Source organism: Pan troglodytes, chromosome 16 (genome assembly GCF_028858775.2).
Source record: "Pan troglodytes isolate AG18354 chromosome 16, NHGRI_mPanTro3-v2.0_pri, whole genome shotgun sequence".
Classification (NCBI taxonomy): Eukaryota; Metazoa; Chordata; class Mammalia; order Primates; family Hominidae; genus Pan; species Pan troglodytes.
The window spans coordinates 68,827,863-68,850,987 of NC_072414.2; the positions used below are offsets into that span (position 1 = coordinate 68,827,863).

General features: G+C 41.7%; 1 protein-coding gene across 29 annotated transcripts in view; it reads right to left on the reverse strand.

The window, feature by feature from the left end:
- Nucleotides 1-22,483, reverse strand: part of SCAPER (S-phase cyclin A associated protein in the ER) — a 567,113-nt gene extending 544,630 nt beyond the window's left edge. For 5 of the 29 annotated variants that reach the window (XM_009429613.4, XM_063795286.1, XM_016927248.4 and 2 more), the window contains exons 1-2: nucleotides 21,762-22,467; nucleotides 222-286 (exon numbers count right to left, since the gene is read on the reverse strand). In XM_009429613.4, the coding sequence (XP_009427888.1) occupies nucleotides 222-227 (6 nt within the window). In that variant the 5' untranslated portion in view covers nucleotides 228-286; nucleotides 21,762-22,467. Of the gene's footprint in view, nucleotides 1-221; nucleotides 287-21,321 lie in introns of all 29 variants that reach the window. The other 24 variants (XM_063795296.1, XM_063795290.1, XM_063795289.1 and 21 more) reach the window with 17 other exon arrangements.
- Nucleotides 22,484-23,125: the final 642 nt, after the last annotated feature.

Genomic DNA, 23,125 nt, shown 5'->3' on the forward strand with positions numbered 1-23,125 from the left:
TAGGTACCATAAGTGTTAGAGGCAAGCCTGAGGAGCAGCAGGGTTCCTGGGCTCTAAGGTTGAATGGTACATTCATAGCTGCTCACTTTTTCACTGTGCTTTATGACAATGTGTTCCATAGGGTATCTTGAATGAAACAACTATTACATTAAAAAAGATAAAAGAAAGGAAGAAAAGAGAAAGGCAAAAAAACTAAGGCTAGTCTTTAAGATATCACTTACCATCATTCTTTAAATTCTCTTCTATGCCAAGATCATTTATCACATAAACCCATGGAGTATGACTCCTACAATAAAAAATAGATATACGCTTAGTTATAACATTACCAGAAAACCATAATTATTCATAAAAAGATACAAATCTCATCCCCACACTTACATTAAACAACAACAAAAAAAAACTGCTCCTTTATATTACCTGTTGGGGTATAATATAGCATGCTTTAAATATTCCATGCTGAACAAGACCTCAGTGCTCTCCAAAAAATAAAAATAAAATGGAAAAGAAACAGTATTAATTACATGGACATCCTAACCCAGACGGGTTCCAAACTTTTTTACTATAACCCATAAACACATACATGTTTTATATCTTACCCAGTTCATACACGTTTAACTGAATTAAAAATTTTGTAAAGTAACAGATGTACTCTAATATTTCCTTCTGTATTCTATTTCAGTTTTTAAATGCTGCTTTCACTGAACTGACTCACTAATGAGTCTGAACTCAGTATAGAAAATCCTGTGTAACTTTCCTTAAGAATGTTCATAAACTAAGATTTTATCAGAATATCTTAATTAACAATTACATAAGGCTCTAAGTACAACAGCCCGTACCTTTCAGGTAACCTATTTAATGTGGCCACACTTTTACTCAAAGAAATCCAAGTCAGGGAAACTAGACAGAACACAGGGACTGGGAAATTGCTTAACAAACAACAACAACAACAACAACAACAACAACAAAAATGACCTAACCCTGTATGAAGAGTCAGTGAACAAAGAAAAGAAAGCAGCAAATGGAACCAAACCTCCTTCTGGAAGAAAACCTAGATCATTTATCCTTTGTCAATAAATATGCTCCTTTAAAATGCAGTACCAGTAAACATATGTCCAGATAAAAATTTATATGCAAATGTTCACAGCAGCATTATTCATAACAGCTAAAAAGTAGAAACAACCCAAATACCCATCAACTGATGAATGGATAAATAAAATGTATATTCACACAATGAATAAAAGGACATAAAAATGGATAGACCAAAGAAAAGGAAGAAAGTGCTAATATATGCTACAATACGGATGAAATTTAAAAACATCATGCTAAGTGAAAGAAGCCAGTTATAAAAGAACACATATTGTATGATTCCACATATGTGAAATGTCCAGAACAGTCAAATCCATAGTGTCAGAAAACAGAGGTTGCTGAAGGCTGCGGGGTTAGGAGAAAATGAGAGTAACTGCTAATAAGCACACGGTTTCTTTAGGGGGTGATGAAAATGTTCTAAAATTAATTATGGTGATGGCTGCAAAACTCTGTGAATATACTAAAAACCATTTTTAAATGGGGAAATTATATTGTATATGAATCATTTATCAGTAAAGCTATTATATTTTTTTAAATGTACTACCTCTGCTCACAAACCTCCAACCTCTCTCCATCTCACTCGGAGGAAAAGCCAAAGTCCTCACAGTAGGCTATCATGTCCAAAATTTTCCAATTCCATACACCCCTTCTCCCCAGCATTCACTGTACTCCAATCACACTGGCCTCCTTACGCTTCCCAGCATGCCAGACATATTCTAGCATTAGGGCTTTATACCTGTTGGACCTCCCATGTGGAACACTCCCAATTCACTTTGCACAAATGTCACTCTCAATGAGGCCTTCCCATATAACATTCATTCATTCATTCACTCATTTTGAGACAGGGTCTGGCTCTGTCGCCCAGACTGGAGTGCAATGGTGCAATCTTGGTTCACTGCAACCTCTGCCTCCCTGACTCAAGCCATCTTCCCACCTCAGCCTCCTGAGCAGCTGGGACTACAGGTGTACACCATCATGTCTGGGTAATTTTTGTATTTTTTGGCAGAGACGGAGTTTCACCATGTTGCCCAGGCTGGTCTCGAACTATTGGGCTCAAGCAATCCACCCACCTCAGCCTCCCAAAGTGCTGGGATTAAAGGCATGTGCCACCATGCACACCTGGCCCTATTTAAAATCATAACCCTACCAAACAAAGAAAAGCTATGGGAGTTCATCCCACCTTACAAAAAGGCTAAAAGAAGTTCTTCAAGTTGAAACAAAAGAAGACTAACCATTCATCTGTTGATAGATACAGGCTGATTTCATATCTTTACTACTGTGAATATGCTGCAATAAACATATAAGTGCAGGTATCATTTTGGTATATTGATTTCCACTGGGTAGATACCCAGTAGTGGGATTGTTGGATCAAATGGTAATTCTACTTTTTAGCTTTTTAAGACATCCCCATACTGTTTTCCATAAAGGGTGTAATAATTCACATTCCCACAAAATTGTACATGAACCCCATAAATTTATATAAATTTTTTAAAAGGATGCTAACAATGTGAAAATGTATAAAAATAAAACTCACGGCCGGGCACAGTGGCTCACGCCTGTAATCCCACCACACTGGGAGGCCGAGGTGGGCAGATCACCTGAGGTCAAAAGTTCAAGACCAGCCTGGGCAACATGGCAAAACCCTGCCTCTACTAAAAATACAAAAATTAGCTGGGTGTGGTGGTGCGCGCCTGTAATCCCAGCTACTTGGGAGGCTGAGGCAGGAGAATCTCTTGAAACCAGGAGGCAGAGGTTGCAGTGAGCCAAGGCTGTGCCACTGCACTCCAGCCTGGGCAACAGAGTGAGACTCTCTCTCAAAAATAAATAAATAAAAATTAAAAAAAACATATGCTGGCAAGGTTCTGGAGAAAAAGGAACACTTATACACTGTTGGTGGGAGTGTAAATGAAGTTCAGCCATTGTGGAAGATAGTGTGGTGATTCCTCAAAGACCTAAAGACACAAATATAATTCAATCCCATTACTGGGTATATACCCAAGGGAACATAAATCATTCTATTATAAAGACACATACACCTGTATGCTCATTGCAGCACAATTCACAATAGCAAAGACATGGAATCAACCTAAATGACCTCAATGATTGACTGGATAAAGAAAGTGTGGTACATATACACCAGGGAATACTATGCAGTCATTAAAAAGAATGAGATCATGTCCTTTGCAGGGACATGAATGTAGCTAGAGGCCATTATCCTTAGCAAACTAATGCAGGAACAGAAAACCAAACACCGCATGTTCTCACTTATATGTGAGAGCTAAATGATGAGAACACATGGACACATAGAGGGGAACAACACACACTGGTGCCTTTTGGAGAATGGAGGGTGGGAGGAGGGAGGGGGTGAGGAAAAATAATTGATGGGTACTAGGTTGAATACTTGGGTAATGAAATAATCTGTACAACAAAGTCCCATGACACAAGTTTACCAACATAACAAACCTGCACTTGTACCCCTGAACTTAAAATAAAAGTTTCAAAAAAAGAAAGTCCGAGTCCGTTCCAAGATGGCCAAACAGGAACACCTCCAGTCTGCAGCTTCCAGCATAAGTGACACAGAAGACGGGTGATTTCTGCGTTTCCAACTGAGGTACCTGCTTAATCTCATTGGGACTGGTTGGACAGTGGGTACAGCCCACGGAGGGTGAGCCAAAGCAGGCCAGGGCATCGCCTCACCAGGGAAGCACAAGGGGTTGGGGATTTCCCATTCCTAGCCAAGGGAAGCCGTGGCAGACTGCACCTGGAAAATCGGTACACTCTCGCCCAAATACTGTGCTTTTCCCACAGTCTTAGCAACCCACAGACTAGGAGATCCTCTCCCATGCCTGGCTCGGTGGGTCCCACACCCACGGAGCCTTGCTCACTGCTAGTGCAGCAGTCTAAGATCAACCTGCAAGGCTGCAGCCTAGTCAGGGAGGAGCGTCCACAATTGCTGAGGCATGAGTAGGCAAACAAAGCAGCCAGGAAGCTCGAACTAGGCAGAGCCCCCCACAGCTCAGCAAGGCCTACTGCCTCTATAGACTCCACCTCTGTGGGCAGGGCATAGCTGAACAAAAAGCAGCAGACAACTTGTGCAGACTTAAACGTCCCTGTCTGATGGCTCTGAAGAGAGCAGTGCTTCTCCCAGCATGGCGTTTGACCTCTGAGGACAGACAGACTGCCTCCTCACATGGGTCCCTGACCCCCGTGTAGCCTAACTGGGAGACACCTCCCAGGAGGGGCCAACAGACACCTCATACAGGCAAGGGTCCCTCTGGAACAAAGCTTCCAGAGGAGGGTCAGGCAGCAATATTTGCTGTTCTGCAATATTTGCTGTTCTGCAGCCTCTGCTGGTGATACCCAGGCAAACAGTGTCTGGAGTGGACCTCCAGCAAACTCCAACAGACCTGCAGCTGAGGGACCTGACTGTTAGAAGGAAAACTAACAAACAGAAAGGAATAGCATCAACATCAACCAAAAGGACATCCACACCAAAACCTCATCTGTAGGTCACCAACATCAAAGACCAAAGGTAGATAAAACCACAAAGACGGGGAGAAACCAGAGCAGAAAAGCTGAAAATTCTAAAAACCAGAGTGCTTCTTCGCCTCCAAAGGATCGCAGCTCCTCACCAGCAACAGAACAAACCTGGATGGAGAATGATGAGTTGACAGAAGTAGGCTTCAGAAGGTCGGTAATAACAAACTTCTCCAAACTAAAGGAACATGTTCTAACCCATTGCAAGGAAGCTCAAAAACCTTGAAAAAAGGTTAGACGAATGGCTAACTAGAATGAACAGTGGAGAGAAGACCTTAAATGACCTGATGGAACTGAAAACCATGGCAAAGAGAACTTCGTGACGCATGCATAAGCCTCAGCAGCCAATTCAATCAAGTGGAAGAAAGGATATCAGTGATTGAAGATCAAATTAATGAAATGAAGTAAGAAGACAAGATTAGACCAAAAAAAGAGTAAAAAGAAATGAACAAAGCCTTCAAGAAATATGCACTATGTGAAAAGACCAAATCTACGTCTGACTGGTGTACCTGAAACTGATGGAGTGAATGGAACCAAGTTGGAAAACACTCTTCAGGGTATTATCCAGGAGAACTTCCCCAACCTAGCAAAGCAGGCCAACATTCAAATTCAGGAAATACAGAGAACACCACAAACATACTCCTCAAGAAGAGAAACCCCAAGATACATAATTGTCAGATTCACCAAGGTTGAAATAAAGGAAAAAATGTTAAGGGCAGTCAGAGAGAAAGGTCAGGTTACTCACAAAGGGAAGCCCATCAGACCAACAGCAGATCTCCTAGCAGTAACCCTACAAGGCAGAAGAGAGTAGGGGCCAATATTCAACATTCTTAAAGAAAAGAATTTTCAACCCAGAATTTCATATCCAGCCAAACTAAGCTTCATAAGTGAAGGAGAAATAAAATCCTTTACAGACAAGCAAATGCTGAGTGATTTTGTTACCACCAGGCCTGCCTTATAAGAGCTCCTGAAGGAAGCACTAAACATGGAAAAGAACAACCGGTACCAGACACTGCAAAAACATGCCAAATGGTAAAGACCATCGATGCTATGAAGGAACTGCATCAATTAATGGGCAAAATAACCAGCTAACATAATGACAGGATCAAATTCACACATAACAATATTAACCTTAAATGTAAATGGGCTAAATGCCCCAATTAAAAGACACAGACTGGCAAACTGGACAGAGTCAAGACCCATCAGTGTGCTGTATTCAGGAGACCCATCTCATGTGCAGAGACACACATAGGCTCAAACTAAAGTATGGAGGAAGATCTACCAAGCAAATGGAGAGCAAAAAAAAGCAGGGGTCGCAATTCTAATCTCTGATAAAACAGACTTCAAACCAACAAAGATCAAAAAAGACAAAGGCGGCCATTACATAATGGTAAAGGGATCAATTCAACAAAAAGAACAACTATCCTAAATATATACGCACCCAATACATGGACACCCAGATTCATAAAGCAAGTCCTTAGAGACCTACAAAGAGACTTAGACTCCCACACAATAATAATGGGAGACTTTAACACCCTACTGTCAATATTAGACAGATTAACGAGACAGAAGGTTAACAAGGATATCCAGGACTTGAACTCACCTTTGCACCAAGCGGACCTAATAGACATCTACAGAACTCTCCACCCCAATTCAACAGAATATTCATTCTTCTCAGCACCACGTTGCACTTATTCTAAAATTGACCACATAATTGGAAGTAAAGCACTCCTCAGCAAATGTAAAAGAAAAGAAATCACAACAGTCTCTCAGACCACAGGGCAATCAAATTAGAACTCAGGATTAAGAAACTCACTCAAAACTGCACAACTACATGGAAACTGAACAACCTGCTCCTGAATGACTACTGGGTAAATAATGAAATGAAGGCAGAAATAAAGATGTTCTTTGAAATCAATGAGAACAAAGACACAATGTACCAGAATCTCTAGGACACATTTAACGCAGTGGGTAGAGGGAAATTTATAGCACTAAATGCCCACAAGAGAAAGCAGGAAAGATCTAAAATCTGCACCCTAACAACACAATTAAAAGAACTAGAGAAGCAAGAGCAAATAAATTCAAAAGCTAGCAGAAGGCAAGAAATAACTAAGATCAGAGCAGAACTGAAGGAAATAGAGACACAAAAAACCCTTCAAAAAATATATGAATCCAGGAGCTGTTTTTTTGAAAAGATCAACAAAATTGATAGACTGCTAGGAAGACTAATAAAGAAGAAAAGACCGAAGAATGAAATAGATGCAATAAAAAATGATAAAGGGGATATCACCACAGATCCCACAGAAATACAAACTACCATCAGAGAATACTATAAACACCTCTACACAAATAAATTAGAAAAACTAGAAGAAATGGATAAATTCCTGGACACATACACCCTCCCAAGACTAAACCAGGAAGAAGCTGAATCTCTGAATAGACCAATAACGGGCTCTGAAATTGAGGCAATAATTAAGAGCCTACCAACCAAAAATAGTCCAGGACCAGACAGATTCACAGCCAAATTCTACCAGAGGTACAAAGAGGAGTTGGTACCATTCCTTCTGAAACTATTCCAATCAATAGAAGAAGAGGGAATCCTCCCTAACTCATTTTATGAGGCCAGCATCATCCTGATACCAAAGCCTTGCAGAGACACAACAAAAAAAGAGAATTTTAGACCAATATCCCTGATGAACATCGATGCAAAAATCCTCAGTAGAATACTGGCAAACTGAATCCAGCAGCACATCAAAAAGCTTGTCCACCCACAATCAAGTCGGCTTCATCCCTGGGATGCAAGGCTGGTTCAACATATGCAAATCAATAAACGTAATCCATCAAATAAACAGAACCAATGACAAAAACCACATGATTATCTCAATAGATGCAGAAAAGGCCTTTGACAAAATTCAACATCTCTTCATGCTAAAAACTATCAATAAACTAGGTATTGATGGAACATATCTCAAAATAATAACAGCTATTTATGACAAACCCATAGCCAAGATCATACCGAATGGGCAAAAACTGGAAGCACTCCCTTTGAAAACTGGCACAAGACAAGGATGCCCTCTCTCACCACTCCTATTCAACGCAGTGTTGGAAATTCTGGCCAGGGCAATTAGGCAAGAGAAAGAAATAAAGGGTATTCAATTAGGAAGAGAGGAAGTCAAATTGTCCCTGCTGGCAGATAACATGATTATATATTTAGAAAACCCCATCGTCCAAGCCCAAAATCTCCTCAAGCTGATAAGCAACTTCAGTAACATCTCAGGATATAAAATCAATGTGCAAAAATTGCACAAGCAATACACCAATAACAGACAGAGAGCCAAATCATGAGTGAACTCCCATTCACAATTGCTACAAACAGAATAAAATATCTAGGAATCCAACTTACAAGGGATTTTGAAGAACCTCTTCAAGGAGAACTACAAACCACTACGCAACAAAATAAAAGATGACACAAACAAATGGAAGAATATTCCATGCTCATGGATAGGAAGAATCAATATCATGAAAATGGCCATACTGCCCAAGGTAATTTATAGACTCAATGCCATCCCCATCAAGCTACCAATGACTTTCTTCACAGAATTTTTTCCAATGTGGTTCATATGGAACCAAAAAAGAGCCTGAATTGCCAAGACAATCCTAAGCAAAAATAACGAAGCTGGAGACTTCATACTATCTGACTTCAAACTATACTACAAGGCTACAGTAACCAAAACAGCACGGTACTGGTACCAAAACAGATACATAGACGAATGGAACAGAACAGAGGCCTCAGAAATAACACCACACATCTACAACCATCTGATCTTTGACAGACAAAAACAAGAAATGGGGAAAGGATTCCCTATTTAATAGTGCAGGGAAAACTGGCTAGCCATATGCAGAAAGCTGAAACTGGATCCCTTCCTTACACTTTATACAAAAATTAATTCAAGATGGATTAAAGACTTAAATGTAAGACCTAAAACCATAAAAACTCTAGAAGAAAACCTAGGCAATACCTTCAGGACATAGGCATGGGCAAAGACTTCATGACTAAAACACCAAAAGCAATGGCAACAAAAGCCAAAACAGACAAATGGGATCTAATTAAACTAAAGAGCTCCTGCATGGCAAAAGAAACTACCATCAGAGTGAACAGGCAACCTACAGAATGGGAGAAAATTTTTGCAATCTATCCATCTGACTAAGGGCTAATATCCAGAATCTACAAAGAACTTAAACAAATTTACAAGAAAAAAAACAACCCCAGCAAAAAGCGGGCGAAGGATATGAACAGACACTTCTCAAAAGAAGACATTTATACAGCCAACAGACACATGAAGAAATGCTCACCATCACTGGCCATCAGAGAAACGCAAATCAAAACCACGATGAGATACCATCTCACACCAGTTAGAATGGCCATCATTAAAAATTCAGGAAACAACAGATGCTGGAGAGGATGTGGAGAAATAGGAATGCTTTTACACTGTTGGTGGGAGTGTCAATTAGTTCAACCATTGTGGAAAACAGCGTGGCGATTCCTCAAGGATCTAGAACTAGAAATACCATTTGACCCAGCAATCCCATTACAGGGTATATACCCAAAGGATTATAAATCATGCTACTATAAAGACACATGCACACATATGTTTACTGCAGCACTGTTCACAATAGCAAAGACTTGGAACCAACCCAAATGTCCATCAACGATAGACTGGATTAAGAAAATGTGGCACATATACACCATGGAATAATATGCAGCCATAAAAAAGGATGAGTTCATGTCCTTTGCAGGTACATGGATAAAGCTGGAAACCATTATTCTCAGCAAACTATCACAAGGACAGAAAACCAAACATCGCATGTTCTCACTCATCCTTGGGATGGTAATTGAACAATGAGAACACTTGGACACAGGGCAGGGAACATCACACACCGGAGCCTGTCACTGGGTGGGGGCTGAGGGAGGGATAGCATTAGGAGAAATACCTAACGTAAATGACAAGTTGATGGGTGCAGCAAACCAACATGGCACATGTTATACCTGTGTAACAAATCTGCACTTTGTGCACATGTACCCTAGAACTTAAAGTATAATAATAAAAAAAAGTCATTACATAATGATAAAGGGGCAATTCATCAAAAGGATATAACCGTTGTAGATATGTATGCACCCAACATTGGAGCACCAAAATTTTAACACCACTGAAAGGAAAAATAGACAGCAATACATTAATAGCAGGGGACTTCAATACCCCACTTTCAACAAGGGATAGATCATCCAGACAAAAAAAAAAAATCAACAAGGAAACAGTGAACTTGAACAGTTCTATAGGCCAAATGGACCTAACAGACATATGCAGAACATTCCATCCAACAGCAGCAGAATATACAACATTTTCAAGCACACACAATATTCTCTAGGATAGATCATATGTTAGGCCACAAAATAAGTCTTAACAAATTCAAGAAGATTTAAATGATATCAAGTATCTTTTCTGACCACAATGGTATAAAGCTAGAAATAACAGGAAGAAAACTGGAAAATTCACAAATATGTGGAAATTAAACAACACACAACTAAACAATCAATGGGTCAAAGAAAAAAATCAAAAGGGAAATCAAAAAGTATCCTGAAACAAGTGAAAATGGAAACACAACATAGCAAAACTTATGGAATACAATAAAAGCAGTTCTAAGAGGCAAGTTTATAGTGACAAAAGCCTACATAAAGACAGACAGGGCTAGGCGCAGTGGCTCACACCTGTAATCCCAGCCCTTTGGGAGGCCGAGGCGGGCGGATCACCTGCGGTCAGGAGTTCAAGACCAGCCTGGCCAACATGGTGAAACCCCATATCTACTAAAAACACAAAAAATTAGCTGGATGCAGTGGCGCATGCCTGCAGTCCCAGCTACTTGGGAGGCTGAGGCAGGAGAATCGCTTGACCCCGGGAGGTGGAGGTTGCAGTGAGCTGAGATGGTGCCACTGCACACCAGCATGGGCAACAGAGTGAAATTTCAACTCAAAAAAAAAAGACACAGACAGATCTCAGCCTCACATGATGTGAACACCTGTAATCTCAGCTAGTCAGGAGACTGAGGTGGGAGGATTGCTTGAGCCCAAGAGTTCGAGGCTGTAGTGTGCTCTGATCATGCCTGAGACTAGTCTCTACATTCCAGCCTGGGCAACATAGCAAGATCCCATCTATGAAAAGAAAAAAAGAGAAAGGCAAAACAACTCAGATAAACAACCTAAGTTTACACCTCAAAGAACTAAAAACAGAACAAACTAAATCTAAAGTCAGCATAAGGAAGGAAATAATAACAGAGCAAAAATCAATGAAATAGAGAATAGAAAAACAGAAAAGATCAATGAAACTAAGAGTTGATTTTTGAAAAAGATAAATGAAACTGAAAAACCTTTAGCTAGACTAAGAAAAAGAAGACAAACAAAATTACAAATGTAAGAGGAAACATTACAACTGATATTATAGAAATAAAGGGATCATAAAAGACTACTTTGAACAATTACATGCCAACAAATTGAATAACTTACAGAAAATAAGTAAACTCCTAGAAATATACAACCTACCAAGACTGAATCATGAAGAAATAAAAAATCTGACCAGATCAATAACAAGTAAGAAGACTGATTTTTTAATAAAAAACTCACAAAAGAGAAGAACCTAGAACCTCATGGCTTCACTGGCGAATTCTACCAAACATTTAACGAAGAATTAATACCAATCCTTCTCAAACTCTTCCCAAAAACTGAAGAAAATATTTCCAAACTCATTTCACAAGGCCAACATTACCCTAATACTAAAGCCAGACATAAACACCAGAAGAAAAGAAAATTACAGGCCCATATCCCTGATGAATATAGATTCAAAAATCCTCCATAAAATACCGGCAAACCAAATCCAACAGCTTATTGAAAGCATCATACACTATGATCAGGTAGGAATTATTTGTGGGTTGCAAGAATGGTTCAACATATGCAAATTAACACATGAGATACACCACGTTAACAGAACAAAGAATGAAAATCATATGATCATCTCAATAAATGCAGAAAAAGCATCTGACAAAATTCAACACCCTTTCAAGATAAAAACTTTCAAAAAATAAGGTACATAAGTAATGTCGTAATACAGATCATAGATGACAAGCCCACAGCTAACATTATACACAACACTGAAAATTTAAAAGCTTTTCCTCTAAGATCAACAAGACAAGAATGCCATCTCATCCAGTTCTTTTTTTTTTTTCTTGACTAAGAAAAAAAATAATAAAAGTCAAGAAAAAAAATAAAAGTACTCAAGTTAGGAAAAAAAGAAGTGAAATTGTCTGTTTGCAGATTACATGATCTTATATACAGAAAATCCTAAAAGCTCCACCAAAAACTATTAGAACTAATAAATTCAATAAAGTTGTAGTATACAAAATCAAAATACAAAATAGAAAAATCAGTAGCTTTTCTATACACTAACAATGAACCATCCAAAAAAGAAATCAAGAAAACAATCCCGGCCAGGTGCAGGAGCTCACGCCTATAATCTCAGCACTTTGGGAGTCCGAGACGGGCGGATCACGACGTCAGGAGATTGAGACCATCCTGGCTAACACAGTGAAACCCCATCTCTACTAAAAATACAAAAAATTTGCCGGGCATGGTGGCAGGCGACTGTAGTCCCAGCTACTTGGGAAGCTGAGGCAGGAGAATGGTGTGAACCCGGGAGGCAGAGCTTGCAGTGAGCCGAGATTGCACCACTGCACTCCAGCCTGGGCAACAGAGCAAGACTCTGTCTCAAAAAAAAAAAAAAAAATCCCATTTACAATAGCATAAAAGACAATAAAAGGCTGGCCACAGTGGCTCACACCTGTAATCCCAGCACTTTGGGAGGCCAAGGCAGGCCGATCGCGTGAGCCCAGGAGTTCGAGACCAGCCTGGGCAACATGGCAAAACCCTGTCTCTACCAAAAATATGAAAATTGGCCAGGCATGGTGGTGTGTACCTGTAGTCCCAGATACTCAGGAGGCTGAGGTGGGAGGATCACCGGAGCCTGGGGAGGTCAACGCTGCAGTGAGTTGTGATCACACCACTGCACTCCAGACTGGGTGACAGAATGACATCCTGTCTTAAAAACAACAACAAAAATAATAGTAATAAAATACTTAGGAATATAAATCTAACCAAGAAAGACCTATACACTGAAAACCATAAAACTGATGACAAACTGAAAATAACACAAATAAAGAGAAAGACATCCCATGTTCATGAACTGGAAAAAATTAACATTGTTAAAATACCCATACTATCCAAAGCAATCTACAAATTCAACATAATCCCTATCAAAATCTCCATGATGTTTCTCACAGAAAGAGAAAAAACAATCCTAGACCTGGCACAGTGGTTCATGCCTATAACCCTATAATCCTAGCACTTTGGGAGGCCAAGGCAGGCAGACCGCCTTGAGTCTCAAACAAGAGTTTGAGACCAGCCTGGGCAATGTGGAGAATATGCCAAAATACAAAATAATACCAGCAATCCAACAAAAATACAAAAAATAGCCAGGCGTGGTGGCATGCACCTGTAGTCCCAGCTCCTTGGGAGGCTAAGGAGGGAGGCTCACTTGAGCCCAGGAGATAGAGGCTACAGTAAGCTATGATCATTCTACTGCACTCCAGCCTGGGTGACAGAGTGAGACCTCATCTCTAAAAATATTAATTTTTTTTTAAAAAAGAGTAAGTTCTGAAGTCAGGCACAAATCCATATCCCAAGTCTGCCAATTACAAACTACACTCGCCTTTAGATAAATTCTTTAACATTTTTGAATCTCAGGGTACACAGCTATAAAACAAGAGTAAAAATATCTACTTTGTAGGGTTGTTTTCAAAATCAAAGAAAGTAAATGTGAAAAAATGTTTGATGGCAAACAACCAGCACTCAATACTTGGTAGCTGTGCACCACAGGATAATGGGGAATTTTTTTGTTATTTTCAGATTTTCTGATACATGATTGCACTGCACTGCAATTACAACTTCAAAAACCTGTAATGATTTAAAGTATTTCCAAATTACAGATTAAACTAGGCTCTGACTTAAAATTTTTCAGTCCAGAGTTCATAAATTCTTAATTACAGGCCTTTTCCTCCAAAGAGGGAAAAAAAAAAAATGTTACTTCAAGAATGACCAGGCACAGTGGCTCACACCTGTAATCCTAGCACTTTGGGAGGCTGAGGCGGACAGATTGCCTGAGCTCAGGGGTTCAAGACCAGCCTGGACAACATGGCAAAACCCCATCGCTACCAAAAATACAAAAACTTAGCTGGGTGTGGTGGTATGCACCTGAAGTCCCAGGTACTCAGAAGACTGAGGCATGAGAATTGCTTGAACCCGGGAGGCAGAGGCTGCAGTGAGCCGAGATCACGCCACTGCACTCCAGCCTGGGTGACAGAGACTCTATCTCGAAAAAAAAGAAAAAGACTGAATTATTATTTCTTAAGTCCCACCAGATACTGATTAACTTGAAATCCTTACATCACTGCATCTTGTGCACTACTGTTCAATTAGGCACCTGACAGATTATTGTTTCTGCATCTGATCTGAAAGTCAGTGGTACTTAAGATGCATGACCTTTTTTTTAAGGTAAATTCCAGATATTTCCAGGTGCACTTAGGTAAACAGGTACTACAATGTAATAATAAACATAAGTAGGAGATGTATATTTCACAGATTACCACAAAGGATTTCTGGGGAGCAATTCACTTGATTATATGAATAAAAAGCCAACAGAGAGCAACCAAGAGGAAGAATAAGAACCCACGTCAGGTTAAATAGCACCAGTATGTCAGGTTAAAGGGGTTATGTTCTCATTTCTCCAAAAAATGTATACGAATGGCTAACAAGCCTATGAAAACATGTTGAAATCACTAGTCATTAGGGAAATACATATCAAAGCCACAATGAGACATAACTTCGTACCCACCAAGATGTCTACCGTCAAAAAGACAAAACAACTGTTGGAGAAGATGTGGAGAAACTGGAATCCTGACACACTGCAGTGGAAATGTAAACCGGTACAGCTGGTTTGGTAACAATCTGGCAGTTCCTCAAAAAGTAAAAGATAAGTCACTATATAACCCAGCAATTCTATTCCTAGGTTTATACTCAAGAGAAATGAAAACACAAGTCCACACAAAAACTTCTAGAGGAATATTCACAGCAGCAATAGCCAAAAAGTAGAAACAGTGCAAGATGTTCATGAACTGATAAATGAATAAATGTGGTATATCCATATGATGGAATATTATTCATCCATAAAAAGGAATGAAGGGCTGATATGTGCTACAAAATGGATGAATCTTGAAAACATTACGTTAAATGGAAGAAGCCAGACACAAAAGGCTTCGTACTGTATAATTCCATTTATGTGAAATGTCCTGAATAGGCAAATCCATAAAGACAGAAAGTAGATGAGTGGGTGGCTGTAGCTGGAGATAAGATGGGGAAGTAGGGAGGGAGGCCAGAATGGAAAACGGCTGCTAATGCTTATGGGGTTTCATATTGGGATACTGAAAATGTTCTAAACTTGATTGTGGTAATGGATCCACAACTCTGTGAATACATTAAAATCATTGAAGTGTACATTTTAAATGGGTGGATTTTATGGTATGTGAAGTATAGCTCAATAAAGCTTCAAATTAAAAAAGAAAGCAAGCTATGTCCTAATCCAAAATGTCCAAAATTGCAATCATTCAGTTACTACCTTCATGATATTTGCCATAACTAAGTACCACCTATAAAATAATTTACATAATTTTCTTTCAATAAAATGACATTTACTCAAATAAAAATCTGTAACACTATCTTAAACATAAAATCAGTCAATATACAAGAAATATGGATATGCTCTCCCTCTCCCTCTCACTCTCGCTCTCTGTCTCCCGCTTTCTATGGTCTCCCTCTCTTGCGGAGCCTGGACTGTACTGCCATGATCTCGGCTAGCTGCAACCTCCCTGCCTCAGGCTCCGGTGATTCCTGCCGAGTGCCTGGGGTTCCAGGCACGCGCCGCCACTCCTGACTGGTTTTTGTATTTTTGGTGGAGATGGGTTTCGCCGTGTTGACCGTGCTGGTCTCCAGCTCCTGGCCTCGGGTGAACTGCCTGCCTCGGCCTCCCGAGGTGCTGGGATTGCAGACGGAGTCTCGCTCACTCAATGCTCAATGTTGCCCAGGCTGGAGTGCAGTGGCCTGATCTCTGCTCACTACAACCTCCACCTCCCAGCCACCTGCCTTGGCCTCCCAAAGTGCTAAGATTACAGCCTCTGCCCGCCCGCCACCCCGTCTAGGAAGTGAGCAGTGTCTCTGCCTGGCAGCCCATCGCCTGGGATGTGAGGAGCCCCTCTGCCTGGCCGCCCTGTCTGGAAAGCGAGGAGCGCCTCTGCCCGGCCGCCACCCCGTCTAGGAAGTGAGGAGCGTCTCTGCCTGGCCGCCCATCGTCTGGGATGTGAGGAGCACCTCTGCCCGGCCGCCCCGTCTGGGAAGTGAGGAGCGCCTCTGCCCGGCCGCCCCGTCTGGGAAGTGAGGAGCGCCTCTGCCCTGCCACCCCGTCTGGGAAGTGAGGAGCGCCTCTGCCAGGCCGCCCCGTCTGGGAAGTGTACCCAACAGCTCCGAAGAGACAGCGACTATTGAGAACGGGCCATGATGACGATGGCGGTTTTGTCGAAAAGAAAAGGGGGAAATGTGGGGAAAAGAAAGATCAGATTGTTACTGTGTCTGTGTAGAAAGAAGTAGACATAGGAGACTCCATTTTGTTCTATACTAAGAAAAATTCTTCTGCCTTGGGATGCTGTTAATCTATAACCTTATCCCCAACCCCCTGCTCTCTGAAACATGTGCTGTGTCAACTCAGGGTTAAATGGATTAAGGGCAGTGCAAGATGTGCTTTGTTAAACAGATGCTTGAAGGCAGCATGCTCGTTAAGAGTCATCACCACTCCCTAATCTCAAGTACCCAGGGACACAAACAGGGCCGAAGGCCGCAGGGACCTCTGCCTAGGAAAACCAGAGACCTTTGTTCTCGTGTTTATCTGCTGACCTTCTCTCCACTATTATCCTATGACCCTGCCACATCCCCCTCTCTGAGAAACACCCAAGAATGATCAATAAATACTAAAAAAAAAAAAAAAAAAAAAAAAAAAGACAAAAATAAATAAATACATACATACATACAAAAAAATATGGATATGGCAAAATATTGACAGTGGTACTCAAATGAAATTTGAGAAACTCAGGGCTGCAAAAAAACAGTGGCCAAGCAGAAAGTGGAGCACCCAAAAAAACAAAGAATAAAGGTGGTAAACAGGGAATGAACACTAGGTCTGGTTGAGCACAAAGTGTCTGAACAAGTTCCTGCCTTGTTCAGAACTGAAGTCTCACTTGTCTTATTCTGCCCTGCAATCCCGGAATATCTGTGGAGATGCCTAAGAATCCTAGAGATGGAAATGTAAAGATGGGCTCAAGTGCCAGAAAAGGCATATCTTTTCTTTATCCAAGTTTGGGTACACAGGTTGTAAAAGAGCAAGGAGTAAATGGCAGACCCAAAGCAGTGAGAAGCCTGCTGGTAGCACTACTCCAAAATATAGGGGCCCATCTAACTGAAGCCAGAATAGTACATCTATGAATTATCCACATATTGGTCAATAAATTGTAGAAAAATTGAGGTTTGCAATCACAGTTCCTCTCCAGGGTTCACAAAGTCTGTCACCCATGTTTTTGCCTTTTCCAACATTTAAGAAAATCTGAGTATTTGCCTTTCTGAGTCTGATACTTTAATGTTGTCACAGGCATACTCAAAAACTACCGTTCACATTTTTGCTAATTGAAAAATATGTGTATTATGGTAAAAATGAGTAGTTTGTAGCCAGGTGTGGTGGCACCCGCCTGTAGTCCCAGCTACTCGGGAGGCTGAGGCAGGAGAATCGCTGGAACCCAGGAGGCAGAGGTTGCAGTAAGCTGAGATCGCACCACTGCACTCCAGCCTGGGGGACAGAGCAAGATGCCGTCTCAAAAGAAAAAAAGAGTAATTTGAAGAGCAATATAGACACTTTATAATTCTAAATTGTTTAATAAGATTTTCAATTCTGATTACTTCTATATATACTGCCATGAATACGTCAACCAAGTTATTTATTTTCTCTCATGAATGTGGCATGCTCAATTGAAAATACTGAAACTCTCTTTCTTTTCCAATACTGTATTAAAAGCAGGCCTAATGCATACTAAAATCTTGACAAATTAAATATGATGTCTGAAACCTGCTTCAAAACAATTTAGTGAGGAGGTAACTTTTATGGAATAATATTGCTCATGTATAATATATAGCTAATTTTTGAAATAGATTGATACATAGCAGTTCATCATACTATTCTCTTTTGCGTATGTTTCAAAACATAAAATGAACGTATTACTTTAAGAAGTTATCATTTTAGCAAAACTTTATGAAATCTTTAGTGTTTCATGTCATAGAAGAAAAAGTCTTTCCATAAATAATTTCTAATAATTTTTTTTTTTTTTTGAGACGGAGTCTCGCTCTGTTGTTCAGGCTGCAGTGCAGTGGCACGATCTCAGCTCGCTGCAACCTCCACCTCCCGGATTCAAGCGATTCTCCTGCCTCAGCCTCCTGAGTAGCTGGGACTACAAGCATGAGCCACCACCACCAGCTAATTTTTTGTATTTTTAGTAGACACAGGGTTTCACCGTGTTAGCCAGGATGGTCTCGATCTCCTGACCTTGTGATCTGCCCACCTCAGCCTCCCAAAGTGCTAGGATTACAGGCGTGAGCCACCGTACCCAGCCTCTAATAATTTTTAAGACTAGCTCCATCATTGGACTCCAGATCTTTTCACTCTTTATATTTCACAAGACCCATAGCCAATCAGTGAAAGCCAAACATGTTTGTGAAAAAGGTTAGCTACAAATGCACCATGGAATACTATGCAGCCATAAAAAAGAACAAAATCATGCCCTCTGCAGCAACACGGATAGAGCTGGAGACCACTGTCCTAAGTGACTTAACATGAGAAAAGAAAACCAAATACTGTGTGTTCTCTCTTATAAGTGGGAATTAAACACAGAATATGTGATCGTAAAAGTCACAAACAACAGGGATCACTAGGCCAAGGGGAGCATGGGCTGAAAGACCACCTGTTGTGTACTATGCTTATGGCCTGTGTGATGGGATAATTGGGACCCCAAGCATCAGCATCAATTTACCCATGTAACAAATCTACACATGTACCCTCTACTATATAAGTTGAATTTTTTTAAAAAAAAAAAAGGTTACCATCCAGCAGAAACTGCAAACAGAATTTTATTAATGATTTAATTTTTGCTATGCCAGCCATTTACAGTTTTCTCTTCTACAATTTCAGAAATGCCAATTCCACAATGGATATCAGATTGTACCCTTACAGAGAATTCTATTAAACTTCCCCCTAAATAATACCCCCACTTTCTAAGTGTTTAAATAACATTCACATGTGATTCCCAAAGAAGTTGTTTATCCTTTAAAACCAGTCTGGGCTGTGGTCAGGTATGAAAGTGAAAGAGGCCAGGTGCAGTGGCGCACGCCTGTAATCCCAGCACTTTGGGAGGCCGAGGTGGGTGGATCATCTGAGGTCAGGAGTTTGAGACCAGCATGGCCAACATGGTGAAACCCGGTCTCTACTAAAAATACAAAAAAAAATTAGCCAGGCATGGTGGTGAGTGCCTGTAGTTCCAGCTACTCAGGAAGCTGAGGCAGGAAAATCGCTTGAACTTGGGAGGTGGAGTTTGCAGTGAGCCAAGATTGCGCCACTGCACTCCAGCCTGGGTGACAGAGTGAGACTCGGTTTCAAAAAAAAAAAAAGAAAGTGAAAGAAATGACAGAATCTCAAGTCCCTTCATCTTACTTATCTTTAAAACATTCCTGCAGCTAAATGAAGACATTAATGACCTTAATATCAATCTTTTAGGAGTTCTTAAAATACCTATGAAGCACCAATGGCAAACATTTTTAAAGTCTGTTTAGAATACTATATCCTTTGGACCAGTCACCAAAATTTATTTATAAACACATTTGTACAGTACTGCTGATTACACTTCCATGGTTATTTGACCTGAACAACCAAGTGATTAACCATAATGCTATGGTCTGCATGTTTGTGTTCTTCAAAATTCTTGTTGAAATCCTAGTTTCCAAGGTCATATTAGGAGGTGGGGCCTTTGGGAGATGACTGTATTATGAGAGCAGAACCTTAATGAATGGGATAAATTCCCTTATAAGAGGCCAGAGAGAGACCCCTTCACCCTTGCACCATGTAAGGAGACAGCTAGAGGGTGCCATCTATTAACCAGAAAGCAGGCTATCACCAAACACTGAATCATCAGACATCTTGATCTAGGACTTCCCAGCCTCCAAAACTGCAAGAAATGAATTTCTGTTGTTTATAAGCCACTCAGTCTGAGGTATTTTGCTATACCAGACCCAAATGGACCAAAGACACATAGAGAATATTTTTAATGCAGCTCAAGGGAGTGTGGAGAAAGAAGGAAAAGAGCATTTGTTGAGGGCTTACCATGGGCTAGGAACAGTTCTCAATACTTTACAGACACCTAATTTATTACTATCAACAAATTTATGAGGTGGATATTATTCCTACTTTACAGATAAGAAAGGCTCAGAAAAATTAATTTGCCAAAAACAAGGGGTGGGGCTGAGATTCAAACTCAAAACAGTCTGCCTTCAAAGCCATCAGATTACTTCTCCCACAGACAACCTTCCAAATCACATTAAAACTTGACTCTTTGATTGATTAAAAATATTAATTCTTTAGTGGATATCATTCTTCAAGTGGCATAAATCATCTGCAACCAACAAACTTTGAGGAAAAGTCATAGTTAACAGAAATAACAGAAGGGAAAGAGCACCAGTATAGGCCAGAGTGGGACAGTGGTCAGACTACCAACCTTAGGTCAGAAAACTTAACCCCAGATCTACCACTCACCAGCTGGTGATCTAAGGCAAGTAATAACCTTTTGAGCCCCCGTTTCTCCATTCATAAAATAAGTATTACTCCTAGCCCATCCATCCTTCTACCAGATTATTTATGAAGATGAAAAGTTAATGATGAAATTAATCCATAAACTAAGACAAACTATAATTCATATAAGGAATTAGTATCTGTTCGGTAAAATGACTATTAATGAATAGCTATTTTCATGGAAAATAACTTGTCACAACTAGAATAAGAGATGCAGTCCACCAGCAACAGGAAGCTGCTCACAAACAGGCGGCCTCATCTCAGCTGGGGCCCCCTTAACAGCAGCAGGTGTTGCTTACAGGACCAGTTTTGTGCCTGCTTTCTAACAATCCCGTTCCTCCCTGGTGCCGTTCCCACGAACGCGCCTGGAAAACGGTGTAGAGGAAAGGCGCGAAGGAAGTGCTGTTTTGGAAAAGAGCAGCAACAGAGGCAGGAGGCTGGGTCCCACTACTCCCAGGTGCGAGAGGCTCTTCGCCCCTCCAGGCCTCAGCGCACGCATCTGGAAGACGGAGAGGCCATTCCTGCCCGGTTTCCTGGGCAGAGCTAAGATCAGAGTACAGGGAAAGCATGGTAAACCCCGCTGGGAATGACAGATGACGAAGACGATCACCTGTCAAACGAAGGGCGGCTCCTCCAGGGGCCCCTCGCATTTAGACATTCCAGAAGCCTCGTCACCCGCGGCCGGGGCTGCCCCCCAAGTGAGGTGACGCGGCAGCCCCCCACTCACCCCTCAGACCGCGTAGTGTGCGGGGTCTCACGTCCCTCACACCCCAGATGAGCCCGCAGGGCAGGCCCGGACGCGGCTCACCCCAGCCCCCGTCCAGAGACCTCCGAGGCCGACCTCCGAGCCCTCCCCAGGCGACCGCGGCTCCCCTCCCCCAGCAACGATCCCTGCCCCGCTCAACTCGCACTCCCAGGTGAGGGGAGGGGGTGAAAGGGCGTACCCCGCCGCCATTTTGTCCCCTGGTCCCCGCAAGGCATTCAGACGGCCCGCGCCCCAACCCGGACCCGCCCAGGTCTGCGCTACGCACGCCCCTCGCGGACACTCACCCCCGACCGCCCTGCTCAGTTCGGGGCGGCTCAGAGCGTCCCGCCGGGAAAGGGGCGTGGCGGGGCGGGGCAGGGAGGCCTCGGAGAGGCGGGGTGGCTTCCCGGCGCACCACGTGATCTCAGCCGCTGCCGCGCCGCTGCCGGCTGCAAGATCTGTGTTGTCCGCGCGCAGGCGCAAGCCGGTTCGCGCCGTTGGGGCGCCCAGGCGGGAGGTGTGAGGGTTGATTTGGTTCGATGTCCCGGCGCGGCGTTTCCGAAGCTGTTTCTTTTCCTAGGTTAAGCTTACACCGCCGCTTTTGGCCACACAGGTCTTTCTCGTACTCAATCTCTTCCCTCCTCCTGCCTTATCACCACAGTCAATCCACAGATTAAGGACTTAGAGACGCGCCTCACAGAAATCTGTGCTGGCGAAAGCACTTGACAGGAGCACGCTGGCTGCGCTGAACACAACTAGGCCTCCGAGAAGCTTTATCAGGGCCCTTCTGTGTGCCACGCTTGGAAGGTCGAAGTACAGAGACCTAACAAATACGTTTCCTCTACTTCAAAGACAAACACATGATGAATTAAATACTTTAACGTTTAAATCAGTCTGAACAAAATAGAAAAAAGATTCAATGCAGACTGTAATTATCAAACGAATATTCACCGTCCCTTTTCATCCAGCTGGGAAACAGCTCTTTACCCTTCCCTCTCCCTCCCCACCCGCAGTAGGCGGGAAGTCCTGGACTCACAAGCGTTGTGGGGGCAGGAACCATATGGCTATGTTCTGGCTCCCCTTCTCTCTTACCTTCTTAGAAAACTCGCTTTTTCATTTATTCAGCAAATGTTTATTGACCACATACTATATATCAGATGGTATTCTAGATGCTTGGAGTTAATACGTGAGCAAAATAAACAGAAATCTCTAAAAAACCTCTGGCTTCTTGGAGCAGGGTGAAACCAGGCAAGTGTTACATCAAGTTTAGCCAAAAGCTGTGTCCTTACATATTTTAAGTTCAGCCTGAAGGTTTCTCCGTAAATAGTAAACTATAACCTAAATGGAGGTGTAAATACACTGCAACCTACTCTTGCGCCAATCACCAAGTTTTGGCCAAAGACGGCCAACTGTTCAAACCGTGTTCAAATAAGGTAAACGTCTAGCTATAACCATTCTGGCTGTTTCCCTACCTCACTTTTCTTTCTCTGTCTGTAAACCTTTTTCCACCATGTGGCTCTGCGGGAGTCTGTATGAACCTACTCTGGCTCAGGAGGCTGCCCGATTCGGGAATAATTCTTTGCTCAAACTCTGTTTAATTTGGCTAATATTTTGCTTTTAACACAAGAAATAGTAAACACAATAAATAAGTAAATTATATAACATGATA